Source organism: Oxyura jamaicensis, chromosome Z (genome assembly GCF_011077185.1).
Source record: "Oxyura jamaicensis isolate SHBP4307 breed ruddy duck chromosome Z, BPBGC_Ojam_1.0, whole genome shotgun sequence".
Taxonomy (NCBI): Eukaryota; Metazoa; Chordata; class Aves; order Anseriformes; family Anatidae; genus Oxyura; species Oxyura jamaicensis.
In genome coordinates this window covers 80,880,713-80,901,024 of record NC_048926.1, presented here as the reverse complement: position 1 = coordinate 80,901,024, position 20,312 = coordinate 80,880,713, and the positions used below count along the sequence as shown (strand labels likewise).

General features: G+C 38.0%; 1 protein-coding gene across 3 annotated transcripts in view; it reads left to right on the top strand.

Moving 5' to 3' along the window:
• FAM172A (family with sequence similarity 172 member A) overlaps positions 1-20,312 on the top strand; it is a 251,083-nt gene that overhangs the window by 46,677 nt on the left and 184,094 nt on the right. For all 3 annotated transcript variants that reach the window (XM_035310870.1, XM_035310869.1, XM_035310871.1), the window contains 2 exons: positions 6,691-6,756; positions 14,308-14,499. In XM_035310870.1, the coding sequence (XP_035166761.1) occupies positions 6,691-6,756; positions 14,308-14,499 (258 nt within the window). The remainder of the gene's footprint in view (positions 1-6,690; positions 6,757-14,307; positions 14,500-20,312) is intronic.

Below are 20,312 nucleotides of genomic sequence, written 5' to 3'. Positions count from 1 at the left end.
TCGAGGGTCAAAATAAAGCTCATTCAACCAAGGCCATGGCAGCCACAGCAGCAAGCCTCGGGTCAGTCCCACCACTTGAGATTTGCCGCAGGGCAGTCAGTTGGAATTCATTTTGCATTTTTTCACTGAGCATTGCCATTCTTTCCCTGCAAAAAGGAAAAAAGTTGTAGGTTGACTACTGTATGTTTTAAGGATTCTTTCCTTCTCTTGCTCATTTTCTCTTTCTGCCTTTAAAGCGCTTATTATGATTTAGGAGACAAATCTTACAAACTAAGAAAAAACATGACGTGTTCACAATGGATCACTTGGTCATGGTGTCGCTTCTCATGGTTTATAGTTGTTTAAGATAAAACCCCCAACTGCATACACAGCCTTGGAGCTTTTAGAAAATTACTAGTAATACTGGGGGGCCTAATCTCAGAGGTTGAATTTAAATTATTTGAAAATAGTATTCTTTTATGCCTGTGAAAGATCTTTTTTTTGTTTGTTTTTTTTTTTCTAAGTTAGATTCAAGAAGGCAGTAAGTCAGTGCTGAATTGGTGGCTGGAAACATTTAAGAGGGCTTGGGAGCTGACAGCAATTCTTTTGCTGTAGTGTGCAATGTCAAGTCAAACATACTACTTCAGGAAAAAAAAAAAAGAACAGAAAGGCAAATGACGTTGATTGTGGTCTATATGTAGAATTGTCAGGCAAACGGGTAATGTTGAACATGTTAAGTGCAATCCTGTCACAGGGTGGGAATTGACAAATGATTGAACCTAAAGGTTGAGTTTTCTGCATCCTCTGAAGGAAAGGAACACTTGCATTTTTCTTTATTTCAACTTAAAGCACAGCAAATTGTATCCAAACAAGTTATTGTAGAAGTAAAGATGGTCACATTTCGGTGCTTTTGAGCAAATCCTTTTCAGTAATATTTCAGTTGTAATTTTTTCCCCTTTTTTTCTTTGCTTTTCTTTACCACACATTTATTTAAGAGATTAAACTGAGGTTAAAGTATAGTTAACTCACGAGGTTAATAGAAGAATAATAAGTACAGCAGGAACATGTTTAGCCTTGCTTACAATAGGCCTTACGAAAAAAGGAGGAGGTCAGGCAAGAAGGAAAATGCCACACCATCCGTGTTTTATCAGCTACAATGTATTTAATTTGAAATTTAGCATCTACATGGTTCTGACAAATTCGGACAGTAACAAAAACCTTCAAGTAAAATTGTCTTCCTCTGCATTTTTGTTTATCTTGAGAACTTTCTCGAAAAATGCATGAGAACAAGTGATCTGACGAGGTGTTTAAGGGGTGTTGTTTCACAAATGGGCACGTCTGGGGCAGAAGCCTTCTGTCCACCTGAGCAAGTATGTCATTGCCAGTGTATCTCAGTCTGGATGTGAAGCAGAGTAACGGTAAGAGAGTAGTGACGCCTCATTTAGCCCTTGGGGCGATAAAAGTGGTGGTGAGCGGCAGTTGTGGAGTTGGGGTTCTACTTGTTTTTGGAGCTGTTGTGAACGAGGAACGTGACCTGGGAATTTGAGACCTACCCAGCTGGATCTCGTCCACGAGAGTAATAGATTTAATCAATAATTTGAGAGAATTCAGAGGACCTGAGTTAGGAAGCACAGCAGGGAGGGGGCCTGACTGGCAAGGCTCAGTGCACTTCATTGCATCCCAGCATGGTTTTTGATGTGGTATGTGCTCACACAGCTCCTCTGGATTTGAATGCAGGTGTTACAAAAGAAGTCATTGAGTTGTGACCTGCTATCTGTATACCTGGCTATCTCTGTTATGGGAAGGTTCACCACTGGGTCAGCTCCAGTTCTGCTTTTCCTTGTGTATGTCAAGCCGGTTCTTAAAATTTTCGATACTGGCCAGAATGCTTCTTTCCATTTCTTACTCAATTCAAATTTGTGGTATATTATTTTGAGTTGCCATCTTGCTCTGTAGGCAGGCTTTTGGTTGCCCTCTCTTCCAGACCTCTGCTACTTAAAGATGTTCAATACATATCACATCTGACTCTGCACTGAAGAGTCTCTTCTGTATTTATCTACACTTACAATCGCGTTTAGGCTTCGGTACTTCAGTATCTTTCTAACTAGTTAGTCTCAATGGCTCTTAGTCTTTAATCTCTAGTTTCACACTGTTGTATGCAAGTATTGATCTTTTGCTCACTTGGCTTCAGCATGGTTGCAAAGATTTTACAAATTATGCTGCTAGCAGATTTTTTCAGTGCTTCTTGGCAATTGAAAACAGTCCTCTACATGAACCAAGCAGTCTTAGAAGAACAGAAGCCACATGAAGCCAGGGCCTTCCCAATCAATGTCTACTACAGTTACACATACGAGAACTATGTTTCCATCTGCAGTTTTGGTTTTGCTCTGTAGACTGCATAGAACATTGTTGTCTTTGCTGCCATAGTTAAAGCTATTTAGCAATGCAAGAGTAATACTCTGCCTAAAAATGAGATAAGGTGTTTCTTCTTCTCTTTCTGTAGCGTTCTCTCTTTGTCTCTATCTTATTTGCTATCTGTCCAGGTCATCAATGTAATAGCTGTGTAGTTAAAATGAGTTCTGTTGTCTATCCAAGTAAGAGAACTGGATTAAATTTATCTTTGTGGGGTTATCTCCTATCTGTTATTTCTCATTTCTGTCAATTCCTAGCTGTCGGTATTTAATTTTGCACCATTGCGTATCGATTTTGATACCATTGGTTGAATCCTCTTAGAAATACAGTAAATTGCACTGATCTTAGGACATATCCTGCAATTATGCATAAGACTTTCAGACTTCACAGATGTCATGTTTGTGGCCGCTAGTACTTTGAAGAGGTACTTACAGCGATATTTACACTGTTCAGATCCTACTTAAAACATTCTTCTAAACTCCTCAGAAAGGCAACAGCGAGCATTAAACTTGGATTCCTGTCCTGCCCAACGTGTATTACTGCTCTCAGTGCAGTCCACAGCAGACGAAGGAGAACCGTTGCAAGGAGGTGATAGGAGAACGTAGGTACTTGTATTGTTAGTGCACCTAGGAGGGTAATCTGCTGTTCTTACTGGTCAGGATGTGTTGCACTCAGTTGTCTGTGGTCCCTGCTCTCAGCAGCCCAGCTTTGTTCTAGGAACTCTTCTGGTCCAGCAAAAGTAAGAAAAGCTGTGATGCTGCTGATGGCTGAAAATCCTTGGGCGTACAGAAGTGGGATGTCGGCTCCTCAGCTCGCTGAAACAAAACTGAAGTACAAGCCATTTAGCTTCCTTCCCGAGGACCACCTTCTGCTGGAAGGAAAGTTTCTCTCAGTTCACAGTTTTAATACAGTTTTGGGGAGTGAGAGTGATAGGCTAACCATTTTTTTTTGTGGTGGGGAAGGATTTCTCCTATGCTATCAGAACAGGAGATGAGAGGCATGGATTTGCCTCGTTTTTTTTTGGTGGTGGTGGTTTGTTTTTTTTGTTCTTTTTTTGTTTGTTTTTTTTTGGTTTGTTTGTTTGTGTTTTTCCCCAGTTCTCACTGCAGGCAATGAGAAGACTAGGCTCCCAGTGTTCGTACAAGAAATATGAAGAACAAGAACAACCATTTTTCCTCCTTTCTTCTTGACGCCATTGACTTCACACGCTGCCGGCAGTCCTCACTCTTGCTTCTTTTTCCTGTTCCATCTCAGACACTTGGGGCTGCCTGCTCACCAGCAGCCTTGTCCCCTGCAATTGCAGTGCAGAATACTGCTTGCACTGTTGGCACACCTGATGAGCTGGAAAAGCTTTATAAAAAGCAAAAATATTCAGGTTAGTCTGAGTAAAATGCTTAGGGCTCTCTAGCAAGTGTTACAGTTTGCCGTGAGGATGGCTTGTACTGGATAAGTGACAATACCTCCAGTCCCAAGCGACTGTGTGGCAGCTAGTCCAGAAGAATTCATAGAGTCTAGCCATATTCACTTCCTCATTCAAGAAACCAAGATTCTGCAAAAGTTTTCAGATCTTAAAGATTCTACCAGTATACATAAACTGATAATAGTAAGAAGTACTGGCTATTTAAATGACCTAGATTTGTTGTAGTAAGACTTAATTTTTACTAAATAAATAACGTGGCACACTTCCCTTCCCTCCTTGATATTTAAAAAAAAAAAAAGGGAAAAAAAGTGTGGTGTTTTTTTTCAAAATTACAGATGAACCATAAAATCACAAGACGATGGTGTTTTCAGATGTGGGAAATTTGGGGATTTGGTGCTACTTGAGGAAATTTTGTGTCACCTTCCGTCCTTCCAAGCTGACAGCGCACCAGCCATTGCTGGGATATCCCTCAACCCGTTCATCTCCTGCTGACAAAAAATCCCTCTTGTGGTTTTAGGTATCCTGGGGCAGTTCACAGCACTTTTTCTTCAAGTCTGTGTCAGCCTTGGAGACCATCCAGCCGCCGAGTTGCCTGAATCTCACTCTTTGCATTAGAAACCCCATTCTGCTGTATCTTTCTTCATGTTTTCTTTCATTAGAAACATTCATTAGGTTAGGTCTTTGCCATACCGGAGAGCGCTCTCCTCGTTTCACCATTCCCTTTTTAAGGCTGTTATCACTGTTTGTTATACCAGAGTAGTGCATAAAGAGCCGGTTAGGATCAGAGCCCCATTGAGTCTGGCTCTGGAAAAAATCAGTAAAGGTTTGCTTCTGCCCTGAAGACATCACAGTCTAAATAGATAAGAGAGAATAGAAGAAACAGATATGTAACACATAGCTGGAAAAATAATAATAAAAAAAAAAAGAGTAGGTTTTTGCAAGCGGTGTCTAAATATATTTTCTTCGTAGCAATTTTTTTCTCTTCCAAGTTTTCTAGTATTTTTGATGGTTAGTAGATGCCTGGGCTTGGAGTGGAAAATAAAATTTCTACGTTTGAGGCCATATTATCATTACACTCTTTTTAATGTCTGTACAACATCAGCATCTGAGACTGCAGGAACTTAACTGCTGTACTTGTTGGCATTACACTGAAGTTGATTTCGGTGAACCATAAAAAGTTTGGCCCTGAAGGTAAAATTACACTGTATGCATGTTCCTAACATACTGCTTTGGGGATAAACATGTCTTAAATCAACTCATCGCTCACAGCTAAATTCCTTCTCCAAATGCAGTTTCCCTGTAGATAGCAATGTTCAGTAGGACTGATTTTCTTTAAAACCATAAAGTTTTTTGAACATAATTCTATCAATGAACATATTTGAGCAAGGAATTCACAGAATCCTAATAAAGATATTTTCGTGTGTGTGTGTAGTGGGGGGTAGGGAGGGCGGGGGATGGGTACGACTTTTTTAATTAGCTTCCATCAGTACCTCTAATTCGCTCCAAATATGCTCCAAACGTTTGCATATTGTGTTTGCTCACGTGTACATAATGAAAACTTTTGGAGTTCATTGAAACTTTATTTGGTAATTCTGCATTAGGAAAATTAAAACTGAAGTTTATGATACCCTGGCTCCTACTTGCTCGGTTCATAGTGTGTTGTTAAGATGCCATCACTTGAGAGCTTTGTTACAGCAGCGTTTCTGCGGCGGCTTAATGTGCTGCGGGTTCAGATGGCAGTAATTGTGGCCTTGAGCGGTTGGACTAAAGAATACCAGCTGGGTTTGTACCCAGATATTCTTAGATTAATATTTCGTGACTTAGATCTTGTCCTGTCTGGAATTTAAACATAGTTCCCCAAGCTTTAAAGGGAAGGCAAGCACCATTTGAGGCTCTTAATGAGCTTTTTTTTTTTTCCTCTTTAATTTGACTTTTTTTTTTTTTTCAAACTTCTGTAGCCAGTGAAATCCAGGCAGTTACTTCCGAACCATTTTTACAACCCCATATGGACAAAGCACTTTCGTTTGTTTTGCAGCCTAATTCCCAAATTAATAATAGTTAGAAAGTTCTTCCATCTGCATCTCCATTTTCTTACAATATATAAGGAAGAAAAAATTTCCCTAGGTATTAGGCAAACCTTTGAAGTGTGAACAACTTGGTTACTTTTGAGACAGCAACTCTTTGGTTGCGAGTAAGTTGATTTTTTTCTTTTTTTTTTGGTTGCTCTTTGAAATAATTCCTTTTGTTTCAGGTCTAAAATTTCAATTTTATTTCTACATGGAGACAAGAGACTTAAACTCCCCCATACTGAGGAATCAGCTGGGCTTTTTTTTCTATTTAGAACACCTTTGACCCATCCCTCCCCAGTTCAGTGAATAGAAATGGCAAGGCAACTTGTGCTGAGGGTGACTAAAAGATCTGCTCTCCATGTAGCTCATGAAGTGAACCTGCAGGGGAGAGGGTTTCAGGAGTCCTGCTTATGGAAAAAATGCTTTTAAAGTATTTCTTTGCGAAAGAGAGCCTTTCTTGTACCCCTGAGTATATATTAATTGGTTATAATCCTTAGTTTGGAGGCACATAATTATTCACACAGCAGCAGGTGATGGATTCACAGGTACAGTTACAATTTCTTTGTACTGGCAAGCAGCCTTTGCTGAGAGCCAGAGAGGACCCTTTTGGATAAATCCCTAACTTCTGCACTTAGTTGTACAGTGAGGAATTCAGATACGTGGCAAAACAAGTGCTTAGAAGCAAGTGCTTAGAAGTTTCACCAGCTAGCCTTTAAGTTGTCTGCCAGGATATGTCATTACGGTAAGTGGTTTAACTTCTCTTTGCTTTTCTTTTTCTTGAGGTCTGTTTTTGTTTTTGTTTTCTTACAGATTATTACTCAATATGTTTATGGACTACTGGAAAAGGAATGCCATTTGAAAAAAGTATCTCTCCCGGTAAGTATAAATATTTTTCGAAGGTGTTGTTTGCTTGGATCTGTGAAAAGCAGAGACTTCAGTCCAGAGTTCAGATAAAGACGAGATGTGCCCGGCCTCTGCATGGTGTTGTCCCAGGACAATGACTTCACGCGCAGCGTGTGTGTGCGTTTGGAGAGATGGATCTGCCTGACTTCTCATGTGCTTGATTTCTCTAGCTGAGCCTTCCTTGCCTTGACAGACTCCAGAATGTGCTGATTTTGGTAGAGGAACCACAAAATTCTTGAAAAACATTTGTGAATGTTTTGAGACCTCTACAGAGGGGTTCCCAGAGCTAAAGACATACAGAGTAATAAGCTCAAAACAGAGTCTCAGTAAACTGATCCATGTCTACTTTATAATTCCTTTAAACACACAATTTCAGGAGCTTAAAACATGTTTGTGCTATAAAATGTAGATGTTGTTTGGTGAAAACACTTGATCAGCCCTTAGAAGTGATGAAGCAGTCCCCAGACAGCACGTGAGAGTGTTGCTGTCTGTAAGTGTATGCGAGAACATGATGTTGTTCGGGTATTTTTATATTCTGTGGGGAGACAGCAGCGTGACTGTGCTGGGTAGGTTTTCCATCGCTGTTCTAAAGGATTCATGTGGTATTTGAGAAGCTTTTCCACTACCGTTATTCTCAGCCAGCCCTTCGTATTCAGCAGAGAAAAAGCCATTTCAGGTATGGAAGCAAAGTTCCCTTTTACTTTCTTAGTTCCGTAACATTTTGCAGTTCCCTTTTCCATTCCCCAAGCATTGTTCAGGGAATGTTTCCATAACCTGTCCCAGCTGATGAGAGTTCCCTGTCCAGGCTTTGCCAACGTCTTCATCGTCAGGGCAGAAGTGTCTGGGAGCTGCACAGGACTGTGCAGGGGATCAGCAGCTGCTAAGCCCAGTAATGCCCTGAGACCACCTGTGAAAGCTTCCTTTGCTTCAGATTTCTTTGCATGAACAGGAGAGGATTGGGCTCATTGTGACAGCCTGCCTGATGCAGTGCTTGGCGTGGGCTCTCTAACTTCTCTGCACAACTAGTTTTCTCCACCAGTGAAGTTTTGGTCCGGGAATGCTTCTGTATTCCAGACTGGTAAAGTGTCAAAAGACTTCCTCGAGCAATGTCACGCTCTGAAACCAGGAAGCTGACATTTTTAAACTTTCACGTGCCCGAATTTTGAGGCTATGGGACTTTCTATGTAATAAGGAAGTGCATATAGGTATGGCAACGTTAACCTTCAAAAAGGTAGCACCATACTGCCCTCACCTCCGTCACATCTGTGGGTTCTCTTCTGCCCTACTCTGAGGTTTGTGTGTCTAGCTTGGGAGAAGAAAAGCTCCTTGTATAGCTCTTCTTGTTGAAATGATCTGTATTTACTCTTAATTACAAATTGTGTCATGATCATTGAGCTACTGGTGGAGTTTGTCAGTAGTGCACTTAAGCCATTCTCCAGTTTTTGCAAGTGTCATGAGTACGCTGCACTTTGGAGTGAAGGAAGAGCGCACAATGCAACCATTTAATTCCGAGAAGTGTGGAAAATCTGGCACAAGGTATGAATCCCATTCTGCAGTAATGGCTTTTATTCATAGGAAGACCTTAGCAGAATCAAAACCAGGTTATGAAGAAAAACTACAAAAATGAGGCAGAAGGATGTAAAATGAGAGCTGTCTAAAGGCTATGGTTAAGTGACCCAACAAGCTCCAAGGAACAGCACAAGGAAATGAATTTTAAATTAATAAAGGAGGCCAACAGAAATAGTAAGATGGTTTGTAGCAATTGTGAGCCCCATGCAAGTGAGGAAAAAAGGGGTGTAACTGCTGGTTAGATATGTTAGATACAAATTCACCGTAAGATCACCCAAAATTAATTACAAGAGCTTGTTAAAGTTGTAGAAGTTATTAATAAAACAGCTGATGAGACCGATAGATGAGCTGCAAGCAAAAGGAATGCTCAGCTCAAATGAGAACAATTAAAGTGATTATTTCCAGTAGTATTAATCCAGAGGTTTCCACCCCACGCTGGTCTCATTTATTTATTTGAAGCAGGGTGTATCGTTCTGAGGAACTGTCTCAAATTGGCATGCGATCTTAGAATGAATTGATTTATCGTACAACAGTCAGCTTCCCGGAGGAGATGGTTTTTAAGCCCAAGGTTCTTTAAGAAGTCAAATGTGAAGGTGCAGAACAACAAACTAGTGTATAACTTACTGCTCGGATCAGCTACTTTCAAAAGAGGCATAGAAAAAAAAGTAAGCATGTGATGATTTTTGAAGCGTTCCAGGAGAGATTCCTAAAGCTGTGTATCAGGAAGAAATACTATCCTGGGGCAAAAGTCAGTATAGCCTTCATTTTAAGCGATCTACTGGAATGCACTGACGGCCCGAAAATCACAAGATCTTGTCAATAAAAGGGTACCTGGATTTCCAGTAATCTGCCAACAAGCTTGCAGAGTGCTTCTAAAGAAGACACGGCATTGGCGTAAGAGGAGGGAGTCCCCTTATGAGTTAATAATAGGCTAAAAGGTAAAGAAAAAAAAAAAAGGTGTTCATACTTCACAGATGAAAGAAGTTTTGACCGATGCAGTGTTGTTAAGGGCTGCACTGACACATATTTGTAAGTAAAAGGAAAGAGTAATTGATAGAATGTAAATAACTTTTCTGATTTTTTCTAAAATAATAAAGAATCCTGATATCTAAAGCTGATTGTGATGAGTTTGAGCATTATTTCATGATGCTGAATGACTGGATGATAAAATGACATGAGATTCAATTCTGGTAAATGTGAAATTATGGGGAAAAGAACTCACTCTGTAAACACAATGGTGGCCTCTAAATGAGCTATTACTACTCAGGAAGGATCTTGGAGTGATTGCGAATAGCTCTCTGAGAACATCAGCTAGTGCTCAATGGCAGTCAAAAACCCTCAAAGCAAATAGGATGTTAGGAATTATGAAGTGTTAAGAACAAAACAGAAAAACATCATCATTCCACTCATTATGTGGGCCCCCATCTTGAACACTGCGTGGAGTCTGGACACCGTATCAAAAGGGATATGTAGAATTAAAAAAAAAAAAAAAATACAGAGGAGGGTTGCAAGGATGATCACAGGAATGAAATGCTGTTCAGACAAAGAAAGATTAGACAGAAAGCTTCTTCCGCTTGGAAAATAGATGACTGAGGAAGGAATATGACAAATCTATAAAATCATGAAAGGTGAAGAGAAGATGAATAGGGAATGGTTTTTCGCTTTTTTTTTCATAATAGAGAAGCTAGGGGGCATCAAGTTTAAATTATCAGGCAGGAGATCTCTGCTGAAAGAGAGGAAGTATCTTTTTTCATAAAGGTCCCAATTATATTGCGGAACTCATTGCCACAGCATCCTATTAAGGAGAAAGGTACAAATGCATTCAAAAAACCCATTTGACAGTATTAAGGTGCGACAGGTACATCGAACTGTTGTACTTGCTTGTCGAGAAACAAACTCTGGATCAAGAAGCTCCAAAGTCACTGGTTGCCAAAAAGAGGGAAGAATCGTTCTGTAAATGCTCTTTTCTCATACTTACTCCCCTAAGTGATCTGGCAGGAAAAGGACCCTGGGGCCCTTATCCTGATCAGTGTGGCCACTCCGTTGTAAACACCTTACATAAACATTTCAGAGGTAAATTTGGAATCATTCTTCCCGAACTTTGTCGCCAGAAAGTCGGTGTGCTGGCCTTTGCTTTTCTGTCAGCTGATTACGAAGCTGATGGAGTAATGATGTTTGAAGACAAGAAATGCCTTTCGGGACTGTGTTAAGCGGAGTGGAATTTTTTCCAATATGATTTTAGCAGTGCACTGAAATGCTGTGCGCCAGAGGTTCACTAGGACAGCGTGTCATGTTCTCTCATCTTCCGTAATCATGGACAAAGTCCACCTCTGCTGTCTTTATTTTGCTTTCCCAGGTGACAGCTTCAGTTTTGGGACTCAAGTATTTGTAAATTTCCTTTCAGGTATAAAACTAAGAACAGTTTGGGAATCTGGAAAGTTTGCTTGTTACTTTATTACTTTAGCATCTATGCCAAATAAATCCAAACCTTTTTTTCCTCCAGAGAGGCTTCGATGTTAATGTTAGTGTAAAATATTGTAGTTCTTTTAATGTGTGAAATCTACGACCGGATTGAAAATTTAAATGAAGAAACTCATATTCAGGGAGAAGCAGTGCAATTATTTCTTTTAAATTTCTCATTTTGTGCTCCATTGAAGGTTATATTATTAGTACAAAGAAGACTGCAGGTTTTTTATCCAGATGAAGCCTTTGTATTTCTCTGGTTTTAATGGCATAATCAGTGATTGATCTTTGCTGTTCTTTAGCTGTTGAGGACAAATAGAGGGTGCTTCTGAATTAAATGCATCTTTAACAGCTTCTGGGAAGGCCTGAGATGGAAGTTTAAATAATTACCAACATGTTTTATTGACGATGGTACTGAAAGGTCTCACTTTGCAGAATCTTCTAACTTATCAATGCTTTGCTCTTTCACTTCAATAGATAAAACTTCATTCAGTAGTTCTCTTGATCTACTAGAAAGCCACAAACTATTTTTCTGTGAGAAACAATGGTCTCTTATCTCCACGGCTTATCCCTTTTGGTTATTTTGTTACCCAAATCCAGTCAATACTTGATTTTTTAAAAATTTCACCAGTTTCAGGTGTGTTAATTTAGTTGTAGGAATCACAAATTGCTAATTAGCAGCTTGTAGTATCGATCGGTAGTTTTCACTTTAAAAAATAAAAAGTAAGGATATTCAATTTTGTGAAGTCTGTAACCTAAGTGAGTTAGTGATCTTTATGGAGAGCAACTTAACAGAAAACTTGTTTGTCTTGCAACAGAAATGACCGGTTTTCTCCCTACACCTGCTGATTGTAATTCCTACAGTCTTTTTGACTTGTTTCACTTTCTGTTCTGTTTTTTTGCCCTGTTCATTCCTCCAGTCTCAAGGTAACGCCTGTTTCACCTCTTTGTAGGCTCTCATTATGTTTTTCATGGTGTTTCTTAATATGTGTAAGAAAGATATTAGTGTGTTTGTTTTTTTTCCCTTTAAAATTTTGAACTGGAGCAATCTCAAACTTTAAACTTCAAGTGGGCAGAATTAAAGTCCAAAGTCCCCTAGAGCCTAGATGAGTCTCGTGCATCTTAGGCTGCTGATGGCAGAGATCTGAAAATTGAGCCATAATGATGATATCTTAGCATGGAAGTTGGAATAAGATTGGATTTACAGTGTATTTTGTTGCGTTGATAGCAACTCTGCAAAATACCAACTAGTCTGCAGCTGAAATATTTTATACACTGGTACTACTACCTCATGTGATAGCTCATCAGAGGTGGAACTCATGGAAAAATTACTTCACTGTTTGAAAACTGTAAGAACTTCATGATGTGTGTAGAGTGCATAACTCATCAGAGAATTCCTCGTAACTGCAGACATTCATAACAGTTCACATATAGTTTTGCATTGGAAAAATAAATCTGAGAAAAGGAAAACTGAACTTGAACGGTAATTTTAAGCAGTAAATTATATAGAATATAGATCGGTTTGACATTCTTAGCTACGAATTATTGGCAGGTTGTTATTGGAAGTGAATAATAAAGTTGAATTAAGTTGTTAAATTAAACAAATTGAAGCTCCACATTTTACTGAATTTATTCAATTTGTCTTTAAACAAAGGCTCATGAGTAGCCCCAGAAGTGCAAGTGGCTAATAAAAATAAATTATTTTACATGGGCTCAGTGTGTCTAGCACTAAGTGATACTCTACTTTGATTTGTCAATAAAGTACTGTTGTGCACAAGAGTGACCTTTATGTGCATTCTGTAGTGAGAGGGCAATTTAATGAATTACTACTGTTTGAAGAGAAATTACCTTGAAGAAAAGAAAGTTTCCAAGTTGAGGAAGGGAATGAAGGGTTAGTTTTTAGTAGCCTGGTAGATTTTTTATTTTTTTTTTTACTTTTTTACATCAGCATAACAGCGAAAATGTGAACTAGTTATATTGTGTCTTCTACTACATATAACAGGTGCTGGTTTTTCCTCAATAATGAACAAAAAATTGGCTTATAAATCCTAAAACATACAGTTTAGTTACAAGTTAGTCTGAAGTACAAATTTGCAATGTTTTGTCCTAATTATAATGTTGTAAGTATTCAGTTTATGTGCCAAAGGACAATCACCTCGTATCATTACCTCACTACTATTTGAAATTTAGCATTTTCTAACTGTTTGCATCCTCTACATTAAGATTTAATAAATCAGTACTGATTTATTGTGGAGGTGGCAATGTGATCTGACGGTATCCCCAGTGTAGGATACAGTTATATTCATATATTATAAATTCTTTTCAAGAGATTTGGGGGTGGGGGTGGATTTTTTTGCTTTTTGCCACATTTTACGTTTTCTCACAAAGTGTGAGAGAAGACCAGCACATTTCCTGTTGTAGACAGTGAAAGTTGGGATTCCTGAGATGTTACATCCTTTTGGAGCAGGGCATAAGGTCTTCAGCCCTGTGGCAGATGCTGAATGTTCTTCCAGTTAGGAACTCCTAAATGAGTAAACTCATTGGCTTCATTAAAAATAATAATAATAATAATAAAAATGCAAAGCCTAAAAGAGCCTGAAAAGAACTTAAAAAGACTCTGGAGATTCAGAAAGCATCTCCAGGAATGAGAGAAAAACTGAAGCATTCCGAGTAGCCCGGCTCACATCTTCTTGAGCTTGATTTCATCACTGTTGCAGGGTTCTAGGCAATCCAAGGCAATTCCTAGCAGCCATACAGTTAACCTGTGTGGGCCGTGAGGTGAGGACTACAGGGGGGTAAAGAGATTTCCATCCACTGTCCCTGGTGCAGGACTCTTAATGAAGCCAATATTTAAATCCAGATTGGATTTCTGTATTTCATTTGGCCTATCCTATGAAATTTATAGCAGACAAATTTACCATCCTGGCTCATACGTGCCTTATTGGGTCTTTATGTTGAGGTGGCTGAGATGTAACTCTAGGATGTTTTTCATATTATATCAGACTTTCATTGTTGCTTCAGGCATAACAGAGATGACAAATTATTTGTTTGTTTTTTTGTTGTTGTTGATTTTTTTTTGTTTTGTTTTTGTTTTGTTTTCCCAGAGGTGGTTTTTATGGATTCTCTCTTTCGCCAGTAAATTTCTGTAAATAAGCTTTAGCATCCTTTTTAACACCCACCTTCCCCCTTCCCTCCTCCTTTTGTTTGGAGACAGTAAGTTTAGATCTCTCTTGGATAACTGTTCTAAAGCACGGTATGTTTTTATGGTTCAAAGTGAAATGGCATGAATAATAGCTTCGGCTTTATTTTTCTTTAGTGCCGGGCACACCTTAATCCTTAAAACACACATATATAAAACATATATATATACACACAACTATTTGTTAAAGGGTGAAAGTTTTGAAACCAGTCCTGGGGGCTAACTTTATAAGTACAGATGTTCTTTTAAATTTTTTTATTGATGCATAAAAGCGTGTGTTGCTGTAATTGCAGATTGATGCAACCGAGAGTGAACCAAAGAGCTTTATTTTTATGAGCGAAGATGCCTTAACCAATCCTGACAAACTGTTGGTCCTAATTCATGGCAATGGTGTTGTCAGAGCAGGTCAGTGGGCTAGGAGACTGATAATTAACGAAGATCTGGACAGTGGCACACAGATACCATACATAAAGAGAGCTGTTGAGGTAAGTGGAAGTGTACGTGTGCACGGTTGTGTCTGTGTATGTATGTATGCTTATATATGAAGAGCTATGAATCTAGGATGTTTTAATTTATTAATCAGTATCCTCCATTTCCCTGCGTGATCGTTTTATTTGTGATGCAAATACTTGATTGTTGGTTGGGTGGTTTTTTTGTTTGTTTGTTTGTTTTTTGTTTTTTTTTTTTCAGAACTTCTGTCTAATAGAAGCAAGTTTCTCCCTTACAGTAAAACAAAAAACTCGTTGTATGTCATATTGTGGTGGCACTGCCATGTAGTTTAATATGGCAGCTAACGTGACAAGAGCCCTTAACAGGCGATGAGATGCAATAGAAGGCACTACAGAAATTTGTTATGATTTGAAGTGTTTTCTTTTACATTTCATTAAATTTGTACGTATTCTCACTCAACGTCTGTTGTAATCTTATGATAACATGAGCTTTCATGATAACAGCAGGCTTTTTTGCTAGGCTTGTACTGAATTTATTAGAGGCACAGTCTTTTTCAGTTTTGCACTGAATACTGATTCATTCTGATTCACCTATCAATACTTGACAGTTAAAAACATTTACATTTTATGGACACTATTCTGTTGTGTTTGCACGTATGTGAGAGACACTGCACAATTTGTGTAATATTTTTAACATGGAACTTTGTAGGTATTGTGCATCTCTTGCATCATGCTTCCTAAGTGAAATTTCCCGCAGTAAACATTTGAAAAGCCTATTTAAAATTCACTATTTCAATTATATTTCATAAGTTACTCTTAGTAGCAGTGTTGTCGCTGTGATTGTTGCACGTTTTACTAAGCAAAGTTGAATTTTTTGCGGTTGACTTTAAAATACTCGGTAAGACTCAGATCCAAAAATACCTCATGGTTCTAGAGTGTGATACAGGTGCATATGGTGAGTCAAGTGTAGGAGGTTAATTTCTGGAGTGAGAGTTCCAGAACTTTTCCCAAGAAGGTTGGAGAGATACAGTTCCTTAAATTTTCCTCATGGTGCTTATCTTGCTTCATTCTTCTTCTTTCCTAAACATGGTGCAGTCTTGGCTAAAGTGAGATGCTGAGCACTTAAGACAGGGATAGTATCCCTAAATTACCAGTTGTGAAGAGATTATTTCTAGGCGAGGAGAATGACAGGCTCTTTTTCCTGTTTTGTTATTTTTTTTTAATCCAATGGCGGTGCCAGTGGAACACAGAGCAGAGCTCTGTTCCCTCAAAGGTATAAACTTAAAAACAGGTTCTGTATTTCTGCATTTTGACTGCTTCGTTCACATACGCATGAAAATAACCAAACAGTTTGATGACAAAATACCTTAAACAGTGTAGGATGAGCATTTGATCCCATCAGGATATCAGACTTTCCTTGAGACTCTCTTCTTTCTTAACAAGTATTTATTTATTTATTTATTTATAGCCTTTGGTTGAATAATTCCAGATACTGTAAAATCTGCATTTTTGTCCCTTGTAAAATTCTGGCAAGTATGCTAACTGTGTGAAACACTTACTATCTGCAATGATTTTTTTTTCACGTAAAATGAACCTTAAATCATATCATATAAATCAAATTATATTGTTTTAAATATGTTGATGTTATTGGTATAATGTAATCACTGCAGTGAGAATTGGACATATATCCGGTATACACAGGGCAATATTTTATGGAAATCAAACCCCATTATGATTATGATGGATTATGATAGAATGAGTATAAGGTCTACAATTTCAGTTAATAACAATTACATCTATTTCTGGGTTTTCTGGAGCTCAGTGCTCTAGCTGATTTAGGCATTTCTGTCTCTTATGAAATGAAATAACTGGCCTAGATAGTAAATGGCTTGAATGAAAGTTGTGGCAACTCCTCATGCAGTGTCGCCACTTTGGAGGAAAGAATTGTTTTCCTTGATCTTTCAGTGTTTCTTCTAAGAAGAGGTCTCATCTTCGAATGAAACCAGTAAATCTTGTCAAAGCATTAGATTACAGTGCTGATGACAGGAAAACGTGGATTTTATTTTATTATTATTATTAATAATAATAATAATAAACTGTGTGAATTCGAAGTGGATAATAGTATCTAGGATTTGAAAATCCCCCTGATCTGTTGTGAATGTGAAAAATGTTCATGTAGTTTAAAACATTTGCTGTCAGCTAGGTTTTCCTTTGGAAAACATAATTGAAAAAATTATTTGCAAAAGTAATACTTTAACCTTTTCTGCAGATACTAGTCCAGAAATATATTCGATTTACAGACATTTGCAACACCTCTACTTTTCTTAAAATAAAACAAAAACAAAACAAAGGAGAATTTATATAGGCCAAAACTAAATCTTTTTCTCTGCTGGTTTTGTCTGTGTACATTGGTGAAACTACCACAAGCAATTTCACTTAATTTCTTGGAAAAAAATGAAAACGGACATAGAAAAGCTGAAGGTGTCAGTAGACAATGGATGTTGCACTCCTAACCAGGAAGTAGATGAATTAAAAAATTAGAAGAAGGTACTTATTTCTGGCACAGCACTTTCAAGAAGAAGAAGAAAAAAAAAAAAAAAAAAGGTTATCTCTTAAAAGTGTGTGTGAAATCAGAGAGCAATGGACAGGCTTAAAGTTTATCAGGTATCTAGTGGCTTGGGGCTGATACACATTGGAAAGAAAAGATCCAAGGAGAAATTGGAGAAGTATCCTGGTGGGATTTCCAGTAGCTAGAAACCTTTTTCTTTTTTTTTTTTCTTTTTTTTTTTTTTTTTAATCTGGGTGATTCCTGCAGGTAGTACTTCTTCCATCTTTCATATCAAACTGTATTGTGTAGACTCAGTTCCGTGTGCAGTAGGTGCTGGGATCAGTTTCCAAGGTTTTATGTAAAGGACGTGAGATTAACGTGTTAGATTAGAAATTCAACTTTGATAGCGTAAAAGGTTTTCGAGGAAGTACAAAAGAAAAAGAACAAACAAGTAACAGGATACAGAACAGATTGTAGGAAAAGGAGGAGGGAGAGAAGTGAATAGAATGTGAGAGACGTGCAAATGCATTAAAACAGGGTAGGATCAGATATATTTTAGAAGAAAAGTGCAAAAAAGACAAATGTGATAATATAAAGAAGTAAAACAGTAGCAAATGATTAATAACAATCCTAACATACATATTGTAAGATGATAATTTCCTGTAAATACAGTGCTAAATGAAAATTGTATATTTTTGTTGTTTTGTTAAAAGAGAACCTCTGTACTGAAACTTTCTGCAATGGGAAGTACAAATTTTTGATAGAAGCAGTCATCTGACGTGCAAGAGAAGTTCAAGTCTTTCCTCTGGGAATCATGGACTATTCCACGTTAAATACATTACCATACTGAAGCTATTCAACTTTTCATAAATAAATATTTTTTAAACTAGAGGAATAATTTTAATATCTCTTCTACATGTTTAGTGAATGTGTAATTCACTGTCTCATAGAGCCGGTCTTTTCTCAGCGACTTCTTATTTTGTACAGCGACTACAGCAGTGCCAAGGGGAGATTAGGAGAAACAGAACTAAATTATTTAATTCCGTGATGAGGGTATTTACCTGGGGTGTGAAATACTAAGAACTGAAGTTTGTGGGTTTGTTTAGGTTGTTCAGAGGCTCCCATACCCTGTGAGGTCCTCAGTCGCCAGGTGCTACAGGAGGAGGACAATCGGATGGGAGGCGTACAGGTGATACCAGTGATGTTTTGTGATGCATGGAGCAAGCAAGGAGGGATGCCCGAGTCGGCTGCTGCTGCTTCATGCAGTGCTGTTCCTTCTGTCGTGGGCAGAGAAGCCGCCTCTGTGCTTTGAAGTCTGCCGGGAGAAGCTGCAGCTCATCTACTTAGGGAGGCAGTTTGCTCCTGGAGGAAACGGGACCTCAGCTTACCGGCATTTGGACACTGAGACGAGTTTTGGAGTCCTCTTATGTGGAATACGCTTCCTCTAAAGAATAAAGAGGACATCAAATTACTGCGGTCTTTACTGCCAAGTAGAAAAAAAAAAAATGATGGATGCTTTCTGTCTTTGGAAATTCAGTGTTTTTTTTACCTTAGAGCTGTGGACCCAAGGATGCTAATGAAATTCAACCACAGCAACTATTGGATTTTTATTATTTTTTATTTTGAAACAAGCAGGAATTGCTGCCAGGCTTCAAATTCAGCGTTCTCTTTGAGATTGTTTAGATACTGTTATTATTATTTAAAGGAGAATTAATGCTTGGCATAAGGGTAATAGCACTAGAACAAAAGCTTCTTCAAAGGACCTGGATGATATTTTCAGAAGAGATGCAGCAGCACCCAGCCATCAGAGTTTCCTTGAACAGATGAAAACAGGGCTGGCTCGAGATGGGCATCATCTGCAGAAGTCTTTCTTTAGTGTTTGATATGATTTTCATCTTATATTTTCCCTTGTGTTTATCCTATTCTTCCTACAGCATTGTCTAAACAATTTATGTTCCTAAGAATATTTTTGTAAGAATGTTGGATCTATTCACGCAGATTAATAACATTCATTCGTATAAAACTAACAGGGTGGCAATATTTACTGAGAATTGCTGAGGGTGGTTACTTTCTGCATTGTGCAATAAGGTGCCATTAGTTTGGTAGGTGCATTGAAAGGAGCAACAAAATTACCAGGTGTAGCAAAGCAGTAGTAAAGTTACTCAGTGTAACTTCTAGTAACCGTATTGTTTAGTAACTGGTATGGCAATACATTCTAGCCTTACCATGTTGTAAAAATGAGTGGGGTTTTAAAAGCAGATACTTAAACATTTTTGTCGGAAAAAAAAAAAAAAAAATGCAGTGTTTACACTGTCAGGAATTCTTGCTTAAAAACTTCCACATCTTGTGTTTAAGCACAGAATAATACATGGTCCTCTTTATTCTTGCGTTCATATTTTAGAACCTACATTTTAAAATTGTGTCTTATAGTTTATAGGTACTTAGCACATTTCAATAAGATCGGCAAGTGACACTTTCTGGAGATAAAACACAGCTGACATTTCACTGTGATTGCAGTTTTTACATAGAAAAGTAATATTTATGTTCCCTTTACTGCATATATTAATGGGCAGTTACGGTGTCATAGAAATCACGATCTTCTTTGGGCATTCTTGCATTTTTCTGGAAGTAAAATTTCACTAAAATGGACAGGAGCATGCTATATTGTTTTCTTTTAAACAGTAGTTATCTGAAGCTGGTGTATGTATGTGTCTATGTTCATTTTGGTAGAAGACTGAAATGACATTGTCTGTAAAGTACTTCTTAATAGAGAAAACTTTGTTTTTACGTCTTCTCCCTTTTGTGGGGATAATATTAAGAAAACTTGTGTTACAAGTAGTGAGATGTATTATCTTTGAGATATTTCATGATATATAAACACCAACTACAATACAGTACTAGATAAATTATCGTGTATATATGGCATAAAATACACCATACTCTAGAAAAACAGATTTAAAAAAAAAAATCAATGTATTTAACTCCTTTTTAAACATTTTTTGAGGAACTGTTGATCCCTCAAATACTGTTTTGGAATACTGATCACCAAGCAGACGGAAGGACAAGTCCCATAGTTATTTGGTGGTAGTTATTAATTGATCAGAAAATGGGTGATATTACATAATAACAAGTTTGGCAGTTTTATGAAGTCTGAAATTCAAGAAGAGGTTAAAAGCTTAGACTAATATTGAACTGACAGGGTATATAAGCCCACACCAGCCCCCATGCCAGCAAAGGAAAACAATGAGATGACAGCTCTACTGTTTGGAGAGAGGTTGCTAACGACAGCTTATTCCTTTAT